The 19,077-nt window shown below is 46.6% G+C and overlaps 1 protein-coding gene across 3 annotated transcripts in view; it reads right to left on the reverse strand.

Moving 5' to 3' along the window:
- The window catches only part of ctdp1 (CTD (carboxy-terminal domain, RNA polymerase II, polypeptide A) phosphatase, subunit 1), a 385,081-nt gene that overhangs the window by 319,810 nt on the left and 46,194 nt on the right, over positions 1-19,077 (reverse strand). For all 3 annotated transcript variants that reach the window (XM_070888570.1, XM_070888569.1, XM_070888571.1), the window contains 2 exons: positions 18,159-18,287; positions 15,164-15,314 (listed from right to left, as the gene is read on the reverse strand). In XM_070888570.1, the coding sequence (XP_070744671.1) occupies positions 15,164-15,314; positions 18,159-18,287 (280 nt within the window). The remainder of the gene's footprint in view (positions 1-15,163; positions 15,315-18,158; positions 18,288-19,077) is intronic.

Genomic DNA, 19,077 nt, shown 5'->3' on the forward strand with positions numbered 1-19,077 from the left:
CTGATGACATTTATAACTTGCCTTGCCTTATACACATCGCACTGTTACTAGCTGAGACCATGTGCAGTTAAGAATCAGACAACTCACTTGCAAGGGAAAGAACCTACTTGCAGATGATGGCCCTGTCTCCAAGCACTGGCTTTACTAACAAACACAAAAAACAAATCACCACATATTCAAGTAGGCATGCTTCCTTTAGGGGTCAGATAGTTGGCGAACATGAGTAGGAAACCTCAATGATTTCCTCTGCCTAACCCAGGGGCATTCAGGCAAACCATAGCGTTCCTACCGTTGCCCTGCCTTACATCAGCTAACTAAATTCAGATAGGAAACTGAACCTGGCACCTTCCTGGTCTAATGGAAATTATCTTTCAAATCTGCTGCTCTTTACCCACAGCAAAAGCATAGTCTCTTCCTGGGTGATGCTGCCGCCCACTGTTCACTTAGAACATTACAATTAATTTTAATAATTTTTGAAAAGCTCCAAAACCAAATACTTAAATAAATGCACATCGATAAGCCAATCAAAACACTTGATTGGAATACAACAGCTAGATATAATTAAACACTGACAATGGGCACAAGTGGTTTAAGCTCACTGGTTCAGAATTTATTTCATTAATATTTATCTTTGCAAGCCAATATGGGCTTGCGGCACAAGAAAAAACATGACTAATTTTTCTAAATGTCTAAGCTACAGTTAATTTAACATAAGTCACTCAAGAATGAGAAAATGCTGTTCAGTCCATCAATTCCTGGTCCATCCAGATCACACTGCTCTTAGTGGGAGCTTACTGTGCAGAAATTAGTTGCCGTGTTTCCTACAGTGCAACAGTGACTACATTCATTGGCTGTAAAGTGCTTTAGGACATTGAGGTTGTGAAAGGTGCTCTATAATTGCATTCTTTCTTTTATATACAATTATTCTCCCATGGACTTCTTTCCCACAGCCCCTACTTGAGGTAACACTCAACTTCTTTCCTCTTAACACCCTGAACAAAACAAGTAGTGTTAATAACCCGATGAACCTCAATATGGACAACCATTCGCTTTCAGCATTTAACTTGTTTATCAAGGCCATGTGGAATTTGGCTGATATGTGAATCAAGGTTCAAGAAAGAAAGAAATTACTTCCATAAAAACTAGCTAGAAATATTCAAGTAAGAAGGAATATAAGGATAGACATACCCAAGAGAGTTTAAATTCCTGTTCACACAAGCATTTGCTTTAGTAGAGGTGACTGCACAGCATTGCAGCAAGCATATAGAAGCAAATTGTTTAAACCCATCTTGCCCTGTTTCTCCTCTCCCCTAAAGTTGTTTGGAAGACATTTACTATCATGGGAGCAGTAGTTTATTCAGCCAAACAGTATTACTTATTAGCAACATAGGGCCCAAGTTTCCACATGATAAAAAACGGGCGCTCCTCCGAGCTGGGCGCCCGTTTTTCGCGCCTAAAATGGCGCCGGAAAAAAAACGAGCGATTCTGGAGCGTTCTGCAGCTCCTTGTCTGCTTGGCGCGGCGCCCAGGAGGGCGGAGCCTACACTCGCGCCGATTTTGTAAGTGGGAGGGGGCGGGTACTATTTAAATTAGTTTTTTTCCTGCCGGCAACGCTGCGCGTGCGCGTTGGAGCGTTCGCGCATTCTCAGTGTGAAACAAACATTGGCACTCGGCCATTTTTGTAGTTCTTTGCAGCTGTTTAGTTTTTGAACATTTTTTAATAAAAGTACATTGCCATCAGCACAGAGGCTTCTTGTAGCAGTGAGAAGGGTGCAGGAAACCTCAGAAAGTTGAGGCAGCCGTTTCCCGACGACCTCCCCCTTTTGCCGTTGGGAAATGGCTCAATTTCTGAGGTTTCCTGTAGCCTTCTCTCTTTCCCGCCAGCCGTCTGGAACGGCTCCATTCCCTCCCCCCGCGTTCAGTCGGCTCCCTCCTCCCCCGCCCGCCCGCGTTCGGTAGGCTCGCTCCCTCCCTCCCGCGTTCGGTCGGCTCCCTTCCCTCCCCCCCGCGTTCGGTCGGCTCCCTTCCCTCCCCCCCGCGTTCGGTCGGCTCCCTTCCCTCCCCCCCGCGTTCGGTCGGCTCCCTTCCCTCCCTCCCTTCCCTTCCCCCCCCCCGCGTTCGTCGGCTCCCCCCCCCCCGCGTTCGGTCGGCTCCCTTCCCTCCCCCCCGCGTTCGATCGGCTCTCTCCCTCCCGCGTTCGTCGGCTCTCTCCCTCCCGCGTTCGTCGGCTCCCCCCCTCCCGCGTTCGTCGGCTCCCCCCCGCCCCTCCCCCCCCCCCCCACCTCCCCACCCCCCCCGCGTTCGTCGGCTCCCCCCCCCCCGCGTTCGGTCGGCTCCCTTCCCTCCCCCCCGCGTTCGATCGGCTCTCTCCCTCCCGCGTTCGTCGGCTCCCCCCCTCCCGCGTTCGTCGGCTCCCCCCCGCCCCTCCCCCCCCCCCCACCTCCCCACCCCCCCCGCGTTCGTCGGCTCCCCCCCCCCCCCCCGGCGTTCGTCGGCTCCCTTCCCTCCTCTCCCTCTCCTTCTCCCCCCGCCGTGTTCGGTCGGCTCCCTCCTCCCCCCCGCCCCGCTCGCGTTCGGTCGGCTCCCTCCTCCCCCCCACCCCCGGCCCGCGTTCGGTCGACTCCCTCCTGCCCCCCACCCCCCCCCAGCCCGCGTTCGGTCGGCTCCCTCCTTCCCTCCTTCCCCCCCCCCCCCAGCCCGCGTTCGGTCGGCTCCTTCCTTCCCCCACTCCGCCCCCCGGCCCGCGTTCGGTCGGCTCCCTCGTTTTGTGAGGCTTGCTGCAGCATTCTCCGTGGCTGAAGCACTTTCACACAGGGTAGGAAGATGGTTTATTTAATCTTTTCTTTGCTTATAAATGTTTATTCAGGTTGGATTTATTTGTATAATATTTGTATAAGTATAAATAAGGATTTATTGTAGAATTTAATGAGTTCCCTTCCCCACCCCCCCCCCCCCACCTCATTCTGGACGCCTGATTTGTAACCTGTGCCTGATTTTTTAATGTGTAGAACAGGTTTTTTCAGTTCTACAAAAATCTTCACTGGCTCCATTCTACTTTAGTTTGGAGTACGTTTTCACTGTAGACACTTTCAAATCAGGCGTCAGTGGCCGGACACGCCCCCTTTTGAAGAAAAAATTCTGTTCCAAAGTAAAACTGTTCTACCTGACTAGAACTGCAGAAAAAAAAAATGTGGAGAAATGCAAATTCTAAGATAGTCCGTTCTCCACCAGTTGCTCCTAAAAATCAGGCGCAAATCATGTGGAAACTTGGGCCCCATAGGAACACAAGTAGGCTATTCAGCCCCTCAAGTCTATTCTGCCATTCAATTAGATCATGGCTGATCTGTCTCTTAACTCCAGCTGTCCTCCTTGGTTCATAGCCCTTAATACCATTGCCTCACAAAAATCTATCACTCCCAGTTTTGAAATTTACCAATTGACCTAGCCTTAATGTGACAAATTTTCTTCTGATTTGATTAAGAAATTTGTTCAGAAAAGTGGTCAGAATCATAGAATAATAGAAATTTACAGCACAGAAGGAGGCCATTTCAGCCCATCATGTCCACGCCAGCTGACAAAGAGCTATCTAGCCTAATCCCACTTTCCAGTTCTTGGTCCGTAGCCTTGTAAGTATAGCACTTCAAGTGCAAATCCAAATACTTTCTAAATGTGCTGAGGGTTTCTGCCTCTCCCACCCTTTTCAGGCAGTGAGTTCCAGACCCACACCACCCTCTGGGTGAAAAAAGATCCCCTCAAAACCTCCTACCAATTACGTTAAATCTATGCCCCCTGATTGTTGACCTCTCTGTATGGGAAATAGCTCCTTCCTATCCACTCTATCTAAGCCCCTCATAATTTTATACACCTCAATATAAGGTCTCCCCTCAGCCTCCTCTCTTCCAAAGAAAACAAACCCAGCCTATCAATTTTTCCTCACAGCTAAAATTTTCCAGTCCAGGCAACATCCTTGTAAATCTCCTCTGGACCCTCTCTAGTGCAATCACATCTTTCCTGTAATGTGGTGACCAGAACTGCACGCAGTACTCCAGCTGTGGCCTAACTACTGTTATCAGCCACTGGGAAAGTCGTCGCTAGAGTCCTTCTCAACCGTCTTCGCCCTGTGGCTGAGGAGCTCCTCCCGGAGTCACAGTGCAGATTTCATTCCCTACGGGGCACAACAGACATGATGTTTACAGGGAGTACAGGGAACAACATCACCCCTCATACATGGCCTTCTTTGACCTTATAAAGGCCTTTGACACTGTCAACCGCGAGGGTGTATGGAGCGTCCTCCTCCATTTCGGATGCCACCAAATGTTCGTTGCCATCCTCCGCCTGCTCCACGACAACATGCAGGCCGTGATCCTTACCAACACATCCATTACAGACCCAATCCATGTCTGGACCGGGGTCAAGCAGGGCTGCGTCATCACCCCAACCCTCTTCTCAATCTTCCTCGCCGCCATGCTCTATTTCACTCAACAAGCTCCCCGCTAGACTGGAACTAAACTACAGAACCAGTGGGAACCTGTTCAACCTTCGTCGTCTCCAGGCCAGGTCGAAGACTACCCCAACCTCCTTCATCGAGATACAGTACGCGGACGACGCCTGCACACATACAGAGGCTGAACTCCAAGACACAGTCAAAGTATTCACTGAGACGTACGAAAGCATGGGCCTTACATTAAACATCCGTAAGATAAAGGTCCGCCACCAACCTGTCCTCGCCGTACAGCACTGCTCACCAGTCGGCAAGATCCACGGCACAGCCCTGGACAATGTGGACCATTTCCCATACCTCGGGAGCCTCTTATCAACAAGAGCAGACACTGACGACGAGATTCAACACCGCCAGCGCCAGTGCAGCCTTTGGCTACCTAAGGAAAAGTGTGTTCGAAGACCAGGTCCTCAAATCTGCCACCACGCTCACGGTTTAAAGGGCTGTAGTAATATCCACCCTCCTTTATGGCTCAGAGACATGGACCATGTACAGTAGACACTAACTCGCTGGAGAAATACCACCAACGATGTCTCTGCAAGATCCTGCAGGTCCCCTGGGAGGACAGATGCACCAACGTTAGCGTCCTTGAAAAGGCCAACATCCCCAGCATTGAAGCACTGACCACACTTGATCAGCTCCGCTGGGCAGGCCACATTGTTCGCATGCCAGATACAAGGCTCCCAAAGCAGGCGCTCTACTCGGAACTCCTTCACAGCAAACGAGCCAAAGGTGGGCAGCGGAAACATTACAAGGACACCCTCAAAGCGTCCCTGATAAAGTGCAACATCCCCAGACACCTGAGAGTCCCTGGCCAAGGACCGCCCTAAGTGGAGGAAGTGCATCTGGGAAGGCGCTGAGCACCTCGAATCTCAACGCCGAGAGCATGCAGAAATCAAGCACAGGCAGTGGAAAGAGTGTGGGACAAACCTGTCCCACCCACCCTTTCTGTCAACGACTATCTGCCCCACCTGTGACAGGGACTGTGGTTCTTGTATTGCACTGTTCAGTCACCTAGGGACTCATTCTAAGAATGGACGCAAGTCATCCTCGATTCCGAGGGACTGCCTATGATGATGAACTACTGTCTTATACAGTTCAAGCAAAACCTCCCTGCTCTTGTATTCTATGCCTCGGCTAATAAAGGCAAGTATTCCATATGCCTTTTTAATCACCTTATCTGCCTGTCCTGCTACCTTCAGGGATCTGTGGACATGCACTCCAAGATCCCTTTGTTCCTTTACACATCTTAGTGTTCTACCATTTAATGTGTATTCCCTTGCCTTGTTAGTCCTCCCCAAATGCATTACCTCACACTTCTCTGGGTTGAATTCCATTTGCCATTGTTCCGCCCACCTGACCAGTTCATTGATATCTTCCTGCAGTCTACAGCTTTCTTCTTTGTTATCAACCACACAGTCAATTTTTCTATCATCTGCAAACTTCTTAGTAATACACCCTACATTCAAGTCCAAATCATTGATATATATAGGTACAGCGTCAAGAATCCGGAGTTCCAGAATCTGCCCACGAGGACGATCCATGGCAGCGTCATCCGGAATCCGCCAACCTCGCCCTCGGGCTGCCTTCGCCGACCTCACCCCCCACCTCGTGCCGCCAACCTTGCCCCCCCCCCCCCCCCACAGCCTCGCACCCCCTCCCTTCCCACCCCACCACACAGCCAGCCTCGCCCAACACCACACCACCACCACCCCCCCCACCCCCTCCCCCCCACACAGCCTCGCGCACACCCCTCCCCCCACACAGCCTCGCGCACACCCCTCCCCCCACACAGCCTCGCGCACCCCCCCCTCCCCTCCCCCACACAGCCTCGCGCACCCCCCCTCCGCCACACAGCCTCGCGCACCCACCTCCCCCCACACAGCCTCGCGCACTCCCTTCCCCCACACAGCCTCGCGCACCCCCCTCCCCCACACAGCCTCGCGCACCCCCCTCCGCCACACAGCCTCGCGCACCCACCTCCGCCACACAGCCTCGCGCACCCACCTCCGCCACACAGCCTCGCGCACCCACCTCCCCCCACACAGCCTCGCGCACCCCCTTCCCCCACACAGCCTCGCGCACCCCCCTTCCCCACACAGCCTCGCGCACCCCCCCCCTCCCCCACACAGCCTCGCGTACCCCCCCTTCCCCACCCCAAGAAAAGCTGAGAGCACAAATAGACACTTGGGAGCATGATACTTTAGCTAGTACTGAGACATGGCTGAAAGAAAGGCTGGCAACTCAGCATTCCTGGTTACAGGGTTTTCAGATGGGATAGAGAGGGGGATACAAAAGGAGGGGGCGGGGTCGCTTATGCATCCAGGAGTCTGTCTAAGGCTGAGAGAGCCTACAGCATGATTGAGAAAGAAGCATTAGCGTGTGTCTATGGGGTAAAGAAAATGCACCAATACCTGTTTGGGCTCAAATTCGAATTGGAAACTGACCATAAGCCACTTGTATCCCTGTTTTCCGAGAGTAAAGGGATAAATACCAACACATCGGCCCACATCCAGAGATGGGCACTCACGTTGTCCACATACAACTACGCCACCCGCCACATGCCAGGCACAGAAAACTGCGCCGATGCTCACAGTAGGCTGCCATTGCCCACCACTGGGGTGGAAACGGCACAGCCCGCATATCTAGCCATAGTTATGGAAGCATTTGAGAGTGAGAAATCAACCGTCATTGCCCGGCAGATCAAAACCTGGACAAGCCAGGACCCCTTATTATCTCTAGTCAAAAGCTGTGTGCTTCACGGGAGCTGGTCCAGTGTCCCAGTGGAAATGCAGGAAGAGATAATGCCGTTCCAGCGGCGCAAAGATGAAATGTCTATACAGGCAAACTGCATTCTGTGGGGCAATCGAGTAGTGGTCCCCAAGAAGTGCAGAGACACCTTCATCAGTGACCTCCACAGTACCCACCCAGGCATCGTAATGATGAAAGCGATAGCCAGATCCCACGTGTGGTGGCCCGGTATTGATGCGGACTTAGAGTCCTGTGTTCACAAATGTAATACACGCTCACAGTTAAGCAATGTACCCAGTGAGGCGCTGCTAAGTTTATGGTCTTGGCCCTCCAAACCGTGGTCTAGGGTACACGTCGACTATGCAGGCCCGTTCTTGGGTAAAATGTTCTTTGTGGTTGTAGACGCATACTCCAAGTGCATTGAATGTGAGATAATGTTGGCTAGCACGTCCGCTGCCACGAATGAAAGCCTTCGAGCCATGTTTGCCACTCACAGCTTACCCAATGTCCTGGTGAGTGACAACGAGCCAGGTTTTACCAGTGCTGAGTTCAAAGAATTAATGACCCGTAACGGGATCAAACATGTCACATCTGCCCTGTTTAATCTAGCGTCCAATGGTCAGGCAGAGAGAGCAGTGCAAACCATCAAGCAAGACTTGAAGAGGGTAACTGAAGGCTCACTGCAGACTCGCCTATACCCGATCCTGCTTAGCTACCGCACGAGACCCCACTCACTCACTGGGATCCCACCTGCTGAACTGCTCATGAAAAGAGCACTTAAGACAAGGCTCTCGTTAATTCACCCTGAGGTAGAGAGCAGGCGGCTTCAACAAAGTGCATACTATAATAGCACAAATGTGTCACGCAAGATTGACATCTATGATCCTGCATTTGTATTAAATGATGGACAAGGTCCCAAATGGCTTCCCGGCACTGTCGTGGCCAAAGAGGGGAGCAGGGTGTTTCGGGTCAAACTTTCAAATGGACTTATTCACTGGAAACACTTGGACCAAATCAAACTCAGATTCACAGACTATCTTGAGCAACCCACCTTGGACCCTACCTTTTTTGATCCCCCAACATACACACCAGTGGCAACCGGCACCACGGTTGACCACGAAGCAGAACCCATCATCCACAGCAGCCCTGCAGGGCCCAACATACCAGGCAGCCCAGCAAGGCCAGCTGCACAGCAGCCCAGCAAGGGCTCAACAAATGACTCAACAAAACCAGCTTTCACACCGAGACGATCAACCAGGGCAAGAAGGGCCCCAGATCGACTCACATTGTAAATAGTTACACTATTGACTTCGTGTGTGGGGGGGGGGGGGGGGTAGTGTTGTTATATATGTAAACTTGTATTTACTCTGTACAGCCACCAGAGGGCTCATTCCCTGGAATCCCAAGGGATCCCACAATCCCTTGGGTGCACAGGTATTTAAGGAGGCTTCACAGGTTGGAGAGGCACTCTCGAGACCTGCAAGAAACAGACTACGGTCACTCTTTACTTTGAGCTCAGTGTTCAGTCTGACTCTTTCTCCATATACAACAGAAGGTAAATCAGTATGAGAGCAGTGGGAGGCATTCAAAGAGGAAATCCTGAGGGTTCAGAGCAAGTATGTTCCCTTAAAGAAAAAGGGTGGGACTAACAAATCTAGAGCCACCCTGGATATCAAGGGGCATACAGGTTAGAATAAATAAAAAAAGATCATAAACGGTCCCTCGAAACGAGGATGACTTGTTTCCATTAAATTCACAGGTGTTCCAATGAAAGACCGAAAATTCCAGGTCCTGAAGTACATCCTGAAGGTGGAAGATGCCTGTGCGTTGATTTTTTTAACGTGGTGGCCATTGCACTCCAGCCACAGGGTTTGGTCTCGGTCCAGTGGCAAGGATTACCCAAGACGACTGGAGACCTGCTCTGCTGCACGGACCTTGTGTTTGATTTAGCACTCCACTCTTGGAGCACTAAAGCAAAAGTTCCTAGGAGCAGCAAATCGTTTTTGCCTGGCGATACTTTTGCGATTCTTCAGAAGTTATCACCCCAAATGGGGCTCTGCGCAATTTTGAGCGGTGTGTGTTTGGGGCTATCACTTTTTATGTTGGGGTGCCTGGCTTTTTGTGTGTATTGCAGAAAAGGGTGGTGTGTGTGTCTGGCCTCCTTTATTTATGGGAATTTGAATTTCTGCGTTTGAAATTTTGCATGCATCAGGACTTGCATTTCTGTGAAATCACACCGCTCCTTCATTGGAATTGATGCGAATATCTGGCCCCAAGGTCCAAAAGGTTGGCAATCCCTGATCTGATTTGCAAAGTTGCTTGTCAGAGCAGAGCAACTGAGATCAACAATTGACCCTTCACTGACATAGTCAATCGAAATGTTTAAAATCCAAATGTATACTGTTGTCAACTTCTTTCAATGGAATGTACTGTTAATGTTATGGACTGATCATTTGTGCAACTTAAGCGGTTAAGCAGTTCATGTGAACAGCAACATAATTTTTTTGTAATAAAAGGTATAGTTTCAGGGTTTCAAATTGTTGAACACTGCTGTTGAATAAAAGGAGTCAAAAGAAAGGTAAAACAATGCTGTTAGGTTAAGAAACTATGCGGGTTCTGCCCCATTATTCTGGGCTTCCAGTGGTTTTTAAAGGGACCGCTGGTGGCTACCCACAAAAAGGATCTACGAAATACTGCGTGCCTCTGCTGGCCCAGGCTCTCTTCCCTCCTGCCCCCCAAGAACTATCTGAAGATCAGCTCAGCATCAGAACCAAAGTTCCTGAGGCCCCAATCGGCGATCTGCACAGCAATGCCCAATTATAGTCCACATCTCACCAGTTTAATTAAAATGAAACGGCGATGCCTGATTTGGCTCAGGCCGTTTGCCGATATCTTCGGGCGCAGGTTTGGATCGCGGTGCCCATTTTGTGCTGAAAATTGAATTTCACCTCCACAATTGATTGTCTTGGTGAAATCATTGGATAAATTTTAAATCATCATGCTATTGCAGCTTTTCTTAACCTGCCAACTAATTTAAATAATCCTTTATAACTACCACATTCACAAATATTGAATTTTGTCCAATTGCAAATTGATGCAAGAATGCTGCCTCATTTCAGAATTCCATGGTAATACTTGCATGAAGCCAGAAATCTCAGCATTTAATCTACCCCAAACTAGTGAACCACAAATGTTACCAGATAACTGTAGGTATATCCAAACTCTATAACTGTCTCTTCTTCAGCTTTTTGCTATTTAAGAAATTCTTCAACCCATATACAAGACAAACTAATTACTTGGTCAGTTGTTCACAATTCCTGCGAGCACAAGTCACATAACAAAAAGAAACGTCTACTACTAATCACACTTTTCCATATGAAAACATTCCACATACATAGGAATATCCCTTGTTGTAACTAATCCTGTGGCCTGGTCTGTGTTCACACAGTTTAATTAAAATATAATCCTGACTCTGCAACTGATTTGCAAAATAATTTAAATAAAAAGATATTTCCCTTCTAAAAGGACAATTTTTCCCCTAAATCAGGCCGTGCACAACCTTAGTATTCTGCTCGATAGTGGACAGAATTTCAAACTCCACATCAAGCTCCTATTTAAGACGTGGAGGTACTTAGTGACAGACTGGAGGAAGGAGTTGAAAATGAGCTTCGGCTCACTACCCCTGAAACCCTCATTCATGCCTTTGCTTTCTCCAGGCTCTGCTTTTCTTGCTGACTTCTTGATCTCCACTCTTGTAGACACCAACTTATAGATATCTCCAATGCAGCCACCCTATCCAGTACAAAATTCTGTTGCCTCAATCATTGCTGGCCTCCACTAGCTCTCTGTCCCTCAACACATCAACTTCAAAATTATTCATGCTCATCTAAAAATTTCATCACTGTTTAACCTCCTCCTTCCCTCCATCCATACATGCCTGCTCATACTATCCATTCATCCAACTCTGATCTGAGCCTTTCCTGTGCTCCATCATTGGTGGTGGGGCCATCAGCCATCTGGCCCCCATATCTGGAATTGTCTTCCCAAATCCTTCCTCCTTGCTTCAGCCTTCCTCATCTTCTAAAAGCCTCCTTTAAGATCTCCCACTTTGTTTACATCTTCAGCCTCTAAGTCATTTGAGCCTAGCTGAATGAAACGCCTTGGGAAGTTTTTGCCATGTTAAAGGGACCATATAAATAAAAAAAGGGAAGCTTATGGCAGATACCGAGGGCACAATACTGCAGAAACCCTAGAGGAGTATAGAAAGTGCAGGCGTAAAATTAAAAAGGAAACTAGGAAAGCAAAGAGAGCGCATGAAAACATTGTGTGTGTGGAGGCGGAAGACGTGGGTATGGTTCTTATGGGGACTTTGCATCTGTTTTCACAAAGGTGAGGGGCGATGCAGACATTGCAATTAGGGAGGAGGAGTGTGAAACATTAAATGAAATAAACTATGAGAGATGCAGCATTAAGGGGTTTCGCAGCTAAGAAAGTGGAATAATCCCCAGGCCTGGGTGAAATGTATCCCAGGCTGTTAAGCGAAGCAAAAGAGGAAATAGCAGAGTCTCTAATCATCATTTTCCATTAGATCAAGTCTTGAACGATGACCTTGACTGAAAAGCTGGATGGACCGAATGAGCTTCGGCAGCATTACTAAACTCTTACAACTTATCTTTAGGTAGAAAAATCGGAAGTCGAGACAAGATATCTAAAATAGCGCAAATGTCAGGGTACAAATCAGCATCAGTGCGCCACAGCCAGACTCGATGGCTTGAGGCCTAGGTTTGCTTTGTCTGGAAGTCAAAGTGCACAAAAGGATAATGTCCAGTTTTTAAAATCAGACTATTATGCCACTGTACAAATGCATCGTACGAAAGTACACACACACACACAAAATCAGTTAAAAATGTCCACCCCTCACTTTATATAAAAGCAACAGTTAAAGAAAATATCTACACGTTGCTTATTTCAGATTTTAAGTTACTTTGAAGTATCCCCCACCCCGAATACACTGAATTAGCCGCGAACAGATGGGAAAACAAAATGGACACACACAACCAGAACTGCTCCAACCTCTTGACCACAGCCCCGGCAAGAAACACGGAGAAGATAATGCACCAAAGACCATTTCAACTGCCTTGGCCCGGCTCATTACCACCGCTTAACTCCAGTTGAAGCCAAGGAGCATGAGAAAGAATAGCCCAGGAAAGGCACGCTCAGTGAGGTCCCTGAAAAATCAATGGCCATGAAAGCAATGACCTTCACCAAATCATTTGTGCTACGCTACTTCCTGAGTAGTTGGAAATCAGCTATAGTCACTGTTCAATAAGCTAGGCCAAGACTCATGACCCCAGCAATTACTGACCTATGACCCTGTTAAGCTGCCAGAGAGAGAAGTCACATTGAATCATAGAATGGTTAAAGCACAGGAGGCCATTCTACAAGAGCACTTCAGCTGATCCCACTCCCCCACCCTTTCCCTGTAGCCCTGCAAATTTTTTTCTTTCAGTTACTTATCCAATTCCCATTTGAAAGCCACGATTGAATCTGCCTCCACCACCCTTTCAGGCAGTGAATTCCAAATTCTAACTACTCATTGCCTAAAAAAGTTTTTCGTCATGTCGCCTTTGGTTCTTCTGCAAATCACCTTAAATTTGTGTCCTCTGGTTCTCGACACTTCCACCAATAGTAACAGCTTCTCTCGATCTACTCTGTCCAGACCCCTCATGATTTTGAACACCCGTATCAAATCTCTTCTCAACTTTCTCTGCTTGAAGGGGAACAACCCCAGCTTCTCCAGTCTATCCACGTAACTGAAGTCCCTGATCCCTGGAACCACTCTTGTAAATCTTTTCTGCACCGTCTCGAAGGCCTTCACATCCTTCTAAAAGTGCAGTGTCCAGAATTAGATACAATATTCCATTTGAGGCTGAACTAGTGTTTTATGATGGTTCATCATATTGCCTCCATCACCACCTCAAGGGCATTGAATTCTTCAATATGCAGGCCAAGCAGGGCTCAGGAGTGGAAGAATCACCAGCAGCATCTTGCCACCACTACAGAGATCAGCCTCCGAATCTTTAACAAGACATGGAAAAGGCTTTTGACAACATGGCTGTACATTCCTCGTAAGCTACCCCAGAGGGCTATGGAGGATATTCAAGATTGAGATTGCTAGATTTTTTTGGTCACTAAGGGAATCAAAGTATATGGGAATAGGGCGTGAAAGTGGAGTTGAGGTCAAAGATCAGCCATGATTTTATTGAATGGCAGAGCAGGCTCGAGGGACTGTATGGCCTACTCCTGCTCCTTTTTCTTATGCTGATACGATGGATATCAAATTTGCTGGCAGATGCACGATTGGTGTCAGAGTAGCCGCAACAATCCCCAGTGGGTCACTCGCGATGGCAGGAGTTCCCCAGAGCTCAATTCTCAGCGCATATCTGTTTCTCATTTATGTAAATGTTACTGCAAGATCTGAACAAAGGACTGGGACTTGCTGATGACATTTGGGTATCCTCCAACTCACAAACTCCAAAATAGCATCAGAAAAGCTCCAGAGATTTCTGGATGAACTGAAGCAATCTGCTTGCCAGTGGCAAATTCTGAAGAACTGCAGAAAAGAAAAATCACAGTGCGTGCTACTCTCCAAAAGAAGCAGACACAGCAAAAGGATTAAGGCTACTGCCAAAACCAATCAAGACCAACAGAGAGAAGTTTCCGAGCATAACTCTCCAGAGGAATACGAATTGAATATAGCACGTTGACAAAATCACGCTGGGCCAATTGCATGTCCTCTGTGAAAAGAAGCAGGGAGTCAACTCCAGATCTTTCCTCCAACTGTACAAAGCTTGGGTCTGCCCAATCCTGGAATATGGCCATTCTGCCGAGTGCACATCGAGTCAACCATATGGTAGGAGGGTACCAGCAATCTAGAAGTATAACACGTGCATCACTTATTCTGCTCAACATACTTGCACAATGTCTGTAGACTCCAAACAATGGAAGAAAAGCCACTGAGGCAGAGGTATGTACAGAAGGGAAAGACTAATTCATCTTGATCACTGCTGGTTAAAAAAGGACAGAAGCCAACCCAGCATTTGCCACTATACGTTATCTGTCGGCCTGCAAACCTCAGCAGCATTCAATCACAAACAGGATCCTGTTGGGTCAGTGGCACTGAAACCCACATATCCCCCAGAGTAGACCATTACAAACTCCGGATTATCCAATATAAAGGGTCACAAATTCTGGGCCATCTTTAGCAATGTCCCATTATAATTAGGCATGTTACTAGTAGCATTGCGCTCAAACTCAAAGAAGAAAGGAACCAAGGGTTTGGTCAAAGGAGCTTGCGTTTTGGATTACGACCATATCTTGGACATCCCCGTCCCACTACATTCGCAATAAGTTCTGAATTACAACAATAAAAATCACATGGCAGGAGTATTACTGAAAAGCTCCCTTCTACCAAAACAGAAGAATCCTTTGTATGCAATCAAAAAATTAAGGTTCACATCCTTAGCATATGCAGTCTTGGTGGCACATGTACACCAGATTTATTGCAGCTTCTAGTCAAGAGAACTGTCACAATATGGTTCACAACCTCCCTTAAGAGAACTAAAGTTCTTTAAGCAACAAGGTGAACAGCCATGATGTTCCACCACAAACAAACCATTTTTTACTATGCATGGTTCAAGACAGAAAGATGGCATTCTCTCTGTAGACTCCTGCCCCATTCAATGAACTATTCTGCATGTACATAGACTTTATAAAACACAAATCGCTGGAATGGTTTAAGATGTACCCATACAGAGTAATAAGTGCGTCTCCTTCATAACTAACTTTAATATCACATCCCAAATTTTGAAAGCATTTCTAGAAGGTAATTAACTCGCCGCTGCCATTGCATACCTGCAATTGTGTGTGCATACAGCCTGCTGCCAAAGGTGAACACGTGTAGCTCGTAGAGTTTCGCTATTTTTTCGAGGAACTCTTTACAGTGAGGCCGTAATCGAGTGTGCAACATTGGCTCTCCCCTCCCCAGTTGGAAATGGAATATTCCCTGCAGGTGATTAAAAAATAAAGACAAGAACAATTGGCACAATTAAATTCCAAACACTGATAAGATACCATTTATTTTCAGATTGTACATAAATTATAGCCAGTAGATTACTGATCACTTATACCATGAAACCTCAGTACTGTCCAACCATGTATAGCATGCAAAGATTGCAATGCTCATTGAGAGCTTCCGAGAACATCACCTTCACAACAGCACAGCTGAAGGGTTTTCTTTTAAAAACTGATACAAACCGTGCAAGGCAACAACAACTTGCATTTATATAGTGTCTTTAATGTAGTAAAACGTCCCAAGGCGCCTCACAGGAATGTCATCAAAAAAACATTTGACACCGAGCCACACAAAGAGATATTAGGACAGGTGAAGCTTGGTCAAAGAGGTAGTTTTAAGGAGAGTATTAAAGGAGCAGAGGTGGAATTCCAGAGCTTAGGGACCTAGCCAGCTGAAGGCATGGCCACCAGTTATGGAATGCTGAAGGTACCAAAGTCGAAAAGAGTAAAAGACACAATGAAGGAAATTCAGATGCAGTACTGGTGGATGCTGAGCTTGGCGTCCAGAAGCTTGTAGATTGCAGGCAAAGGGAAAACACTGGGCGGTGGGATTTCCATAGTTTTGAGGACCTGAGAAAGGTGAGTTAAGAGTAAGAGACTGTGTGATGTGTCTTGATTTCAACAGAAAAAGGAGTCGGAAGAGCACATAGTACTGTGTATTTGGATCTTAGGAGGGACAAGATCATAAGATTATTAATTTTAAGAACAAAAAGGTGGCAACAGTAGTTAGGCTGGAGGCTAGAGACAGGCAAGGAATCACAACAAGCATTCTCTTGTGCCCTGTCTTTGAGGGTGAGAGGGGTTTAGTAGAGACTCCCACACCTGATAACACAGATATGGAGAACTTCCATTCAAGGAGGTCAAGAATGTCAATTGATGAACAACAATTGGAGGTATGAAAGGTGAGCGATGGTAGCTGTCTGTGTCATTTAAAGAATTGATAAGACTTTCAGTATTACATAGAAGTAAATCAAGATGCAATGATTAGATTGCGAGAGGTTTGTAGGTCAAATGCACAGAAGACATGCAATCCAAAGAAGTTAATGAATGCAGAGTTGAAACATCAGCAAAAGAGTGGACAGGGTTACGTCATGAATGGTAGAGGTCATAGATAAGGAGTAAGAACAGTGAGAATGAGGACAGAAGTCTGGGTTAAATGGAAAAAGAGCTAGAGGATAAACCATAAATCCAGCAGAGTGTGATTTTCAAGAACTCACCTTATGTGTAAAGATCATTTTTATAACTTGCTTAGAAGTGCATGAAGCCAAACTGGTTAAGTGTTTTAAAAAATATCTACAGCAATGTCAAATGATTCACCAAAAGTGGTTGACAGCAGAGTTAAGGGGGTGAACAATACAAGCAACAAGATCAGCAGTGAAACAGCCAGTTAAGGTTTAGGTCAAAACTCTCAAGGTGTTGGATAATTTGAGAATTAACAGTAAACTCCACAACTTTACTCTGAACAAAGGGCAAGAAAGTTGTATTTGGACATCACCTCTCAACAAGAGAACAAACACAAGGACATTTCCAAGCCGGGAGGAAACTACTGGGAGTAAGAAGGACAGAAGTGAAGTCAAAGAAAAGTTCAACGGCAAACATCTCGACAGACATTAAGGCCAGTTGCCATCCGAACAAGAGACCTTACTGAGTTCAGAGAGCAGAGAAACCAATAGAACTGTAAGGAGATTTTTAAAATTATGCTCGTTAAAACAGTAGAACAGAATGGCTTAGTGGAGAACATGCCTTGACTAAGATCAGACAAATTAAAGTTGGAAGAGAAAAGTGAATTAAAAAAGGACATTTTCTCTCTAGTAAAGCAAGTAATTGTACCAGCAGGACAGTAAAAAAGGATAGAAAAGCGGGAGAATTCACAAAATGCGCAAACGATAGCTTTAGCTGGTGTTCAGGAACAGCAGCTGCTGAGATGGGGAGAATATGGAAAAGGACAAGAATGGTGATCCATCTTTTCCATTAAGCTATGCTTCACAGCTCCAACTGCGGATTTACAAAGGAGATTACAAGAAGCGATAAAGTTGACTGGACATGGTTCAGACTGATCAAAATGCCAGATGTGACAGGCAGCAATTTATGAGCCACTGCAAAGCAGCAAGTGCATTTGATCCAAGCTGTAGAGTAAATCCGCCAGGAGGAGGAAGAATTGGATATGCAGCATTCCATGCCAGCTAAAATATCAGTTCCTTCACTGACACAAGCAGGTGTTGCCTTTCGATCAAAAGTCGAAATTTGATGTGTGAAAGGGAGAAAAGTCAGAGGGCTAGAAATTCATCTCCTTAACGGCACTCCGAAGCGCCTGAAATGGCTGGCAATAAAATGGCGGCCAATGCTCTTTCAACAGCTGGTGGTGGGTCTTGCGGTGGCCGCTATATTGCCCCCTTTACGCTGCTGGTAACTGGCAGATCCCTGGAAAAAAATGGCGCTGATGATATCAATTGGCGTGCAATGCTGACTTAATGTCACCAACATGAACTTCGACCCGAACCCGATTGCATCCCTTAAATTTGTGTTTTCAAAGTTTTTCTGTGCCTGCCAGGTAGTGACAGCAGTTTTTTTTTAAAAGTATACAGCCTGTTAAATTAAAATGCCATTATCATCAACAAGAGATAGCAGACCAAGAAAAAAAAGAGATATAACAAAATACATATATTTATTTCTTGGTGAATCTCTCCAAGAGCTCACAGTGTCACCTCCCGAGCATCAATATATATTTCACTGTTTGACTACAAATTTCAACAGGTTATTATTACCAACACCTCACCTTATTGGACATCTTTTGGCACAGCTGCTCTGTAGTGTGGATTAATGTCTGATCCAGATCCACCATCAATACTAATTTCCGATTTTTATGCAACCACTGCTGATCCTCTCGACCCAACTGTTCAGCTTGCTGTGTGGTGGGGGAAAGGGGAGTGAAAGAATGAGAGAATAAACAATTTTTTTCAAATAAATCTATCCATATTGATCACCATTAATATAACCAGTACATAGAATTTTTATAGGACAGAATCAGGCCTTTCAGCCCAATTGATCTATGCGGTGTTTATGTTCCACACGAGCCTCCTCCCAAATTACTTCATCTCAGCATATCCTTCTATTTCTTTCTCCCTCATGTGCTTATCCAGCTTCCCCTTAAGTGCATCTTATGTTACTTGCCTCAACCACTACTTGTGGTAACGAGTTCCACATTCTAACCACTCTCTGGGTAACAAAGTTTCTCCTGAATTCCCGACTGGATTTATTAGAGACTATTTTTTAGATTGATAGCTCCTAGTTTTGGACTGCCCCAAAATGGAAACATCTTCTCTACGTCTACCGTATCAAACGCCTTCATAATTTTAAAAAGACCTCCATCAGATCATCTCAGAGCCTCATACAGTTCAGTCTTTGCTGATGGTTGTACCCTCTCAGCTCTGTTATCATGAACACTTTGTACCCACTTTTTCCCATTCTTAGAATTATAGAATTATAGAATCTTACAGCACAGAAGGAGGCCATTTGACCCACCGTCCCTGTGCCAGTTCTACATTTCCTACTTCAATCAGAAAAGCGACACAGTCTGCTCTATGAAATTCTCACCGACCGCTGTGAGCTTGATTGTGACCGGCTGTCAGGAGAAGCACCACTGGACAGCATGTCCAATCCCATCTGTTTCCTCTGTGAAATTAACTCCCATCCTT

The sequence above is a fragment of the Pristiophorus japonicus genome, chromosome 1, assembly GCF_044704955.1.
Source record: "Pristiophorus japonicus isolate sPriJap1 chromosome 1, sPriJap1.hap1, whole genome shotgun sequence".
Classification (NCBI taxonomy): Eukaryota; Metazoa; Chordata; class Chondrichthyes; family Pristiophoridae; genus Pristiophorus; species Pristiophorus japonicus.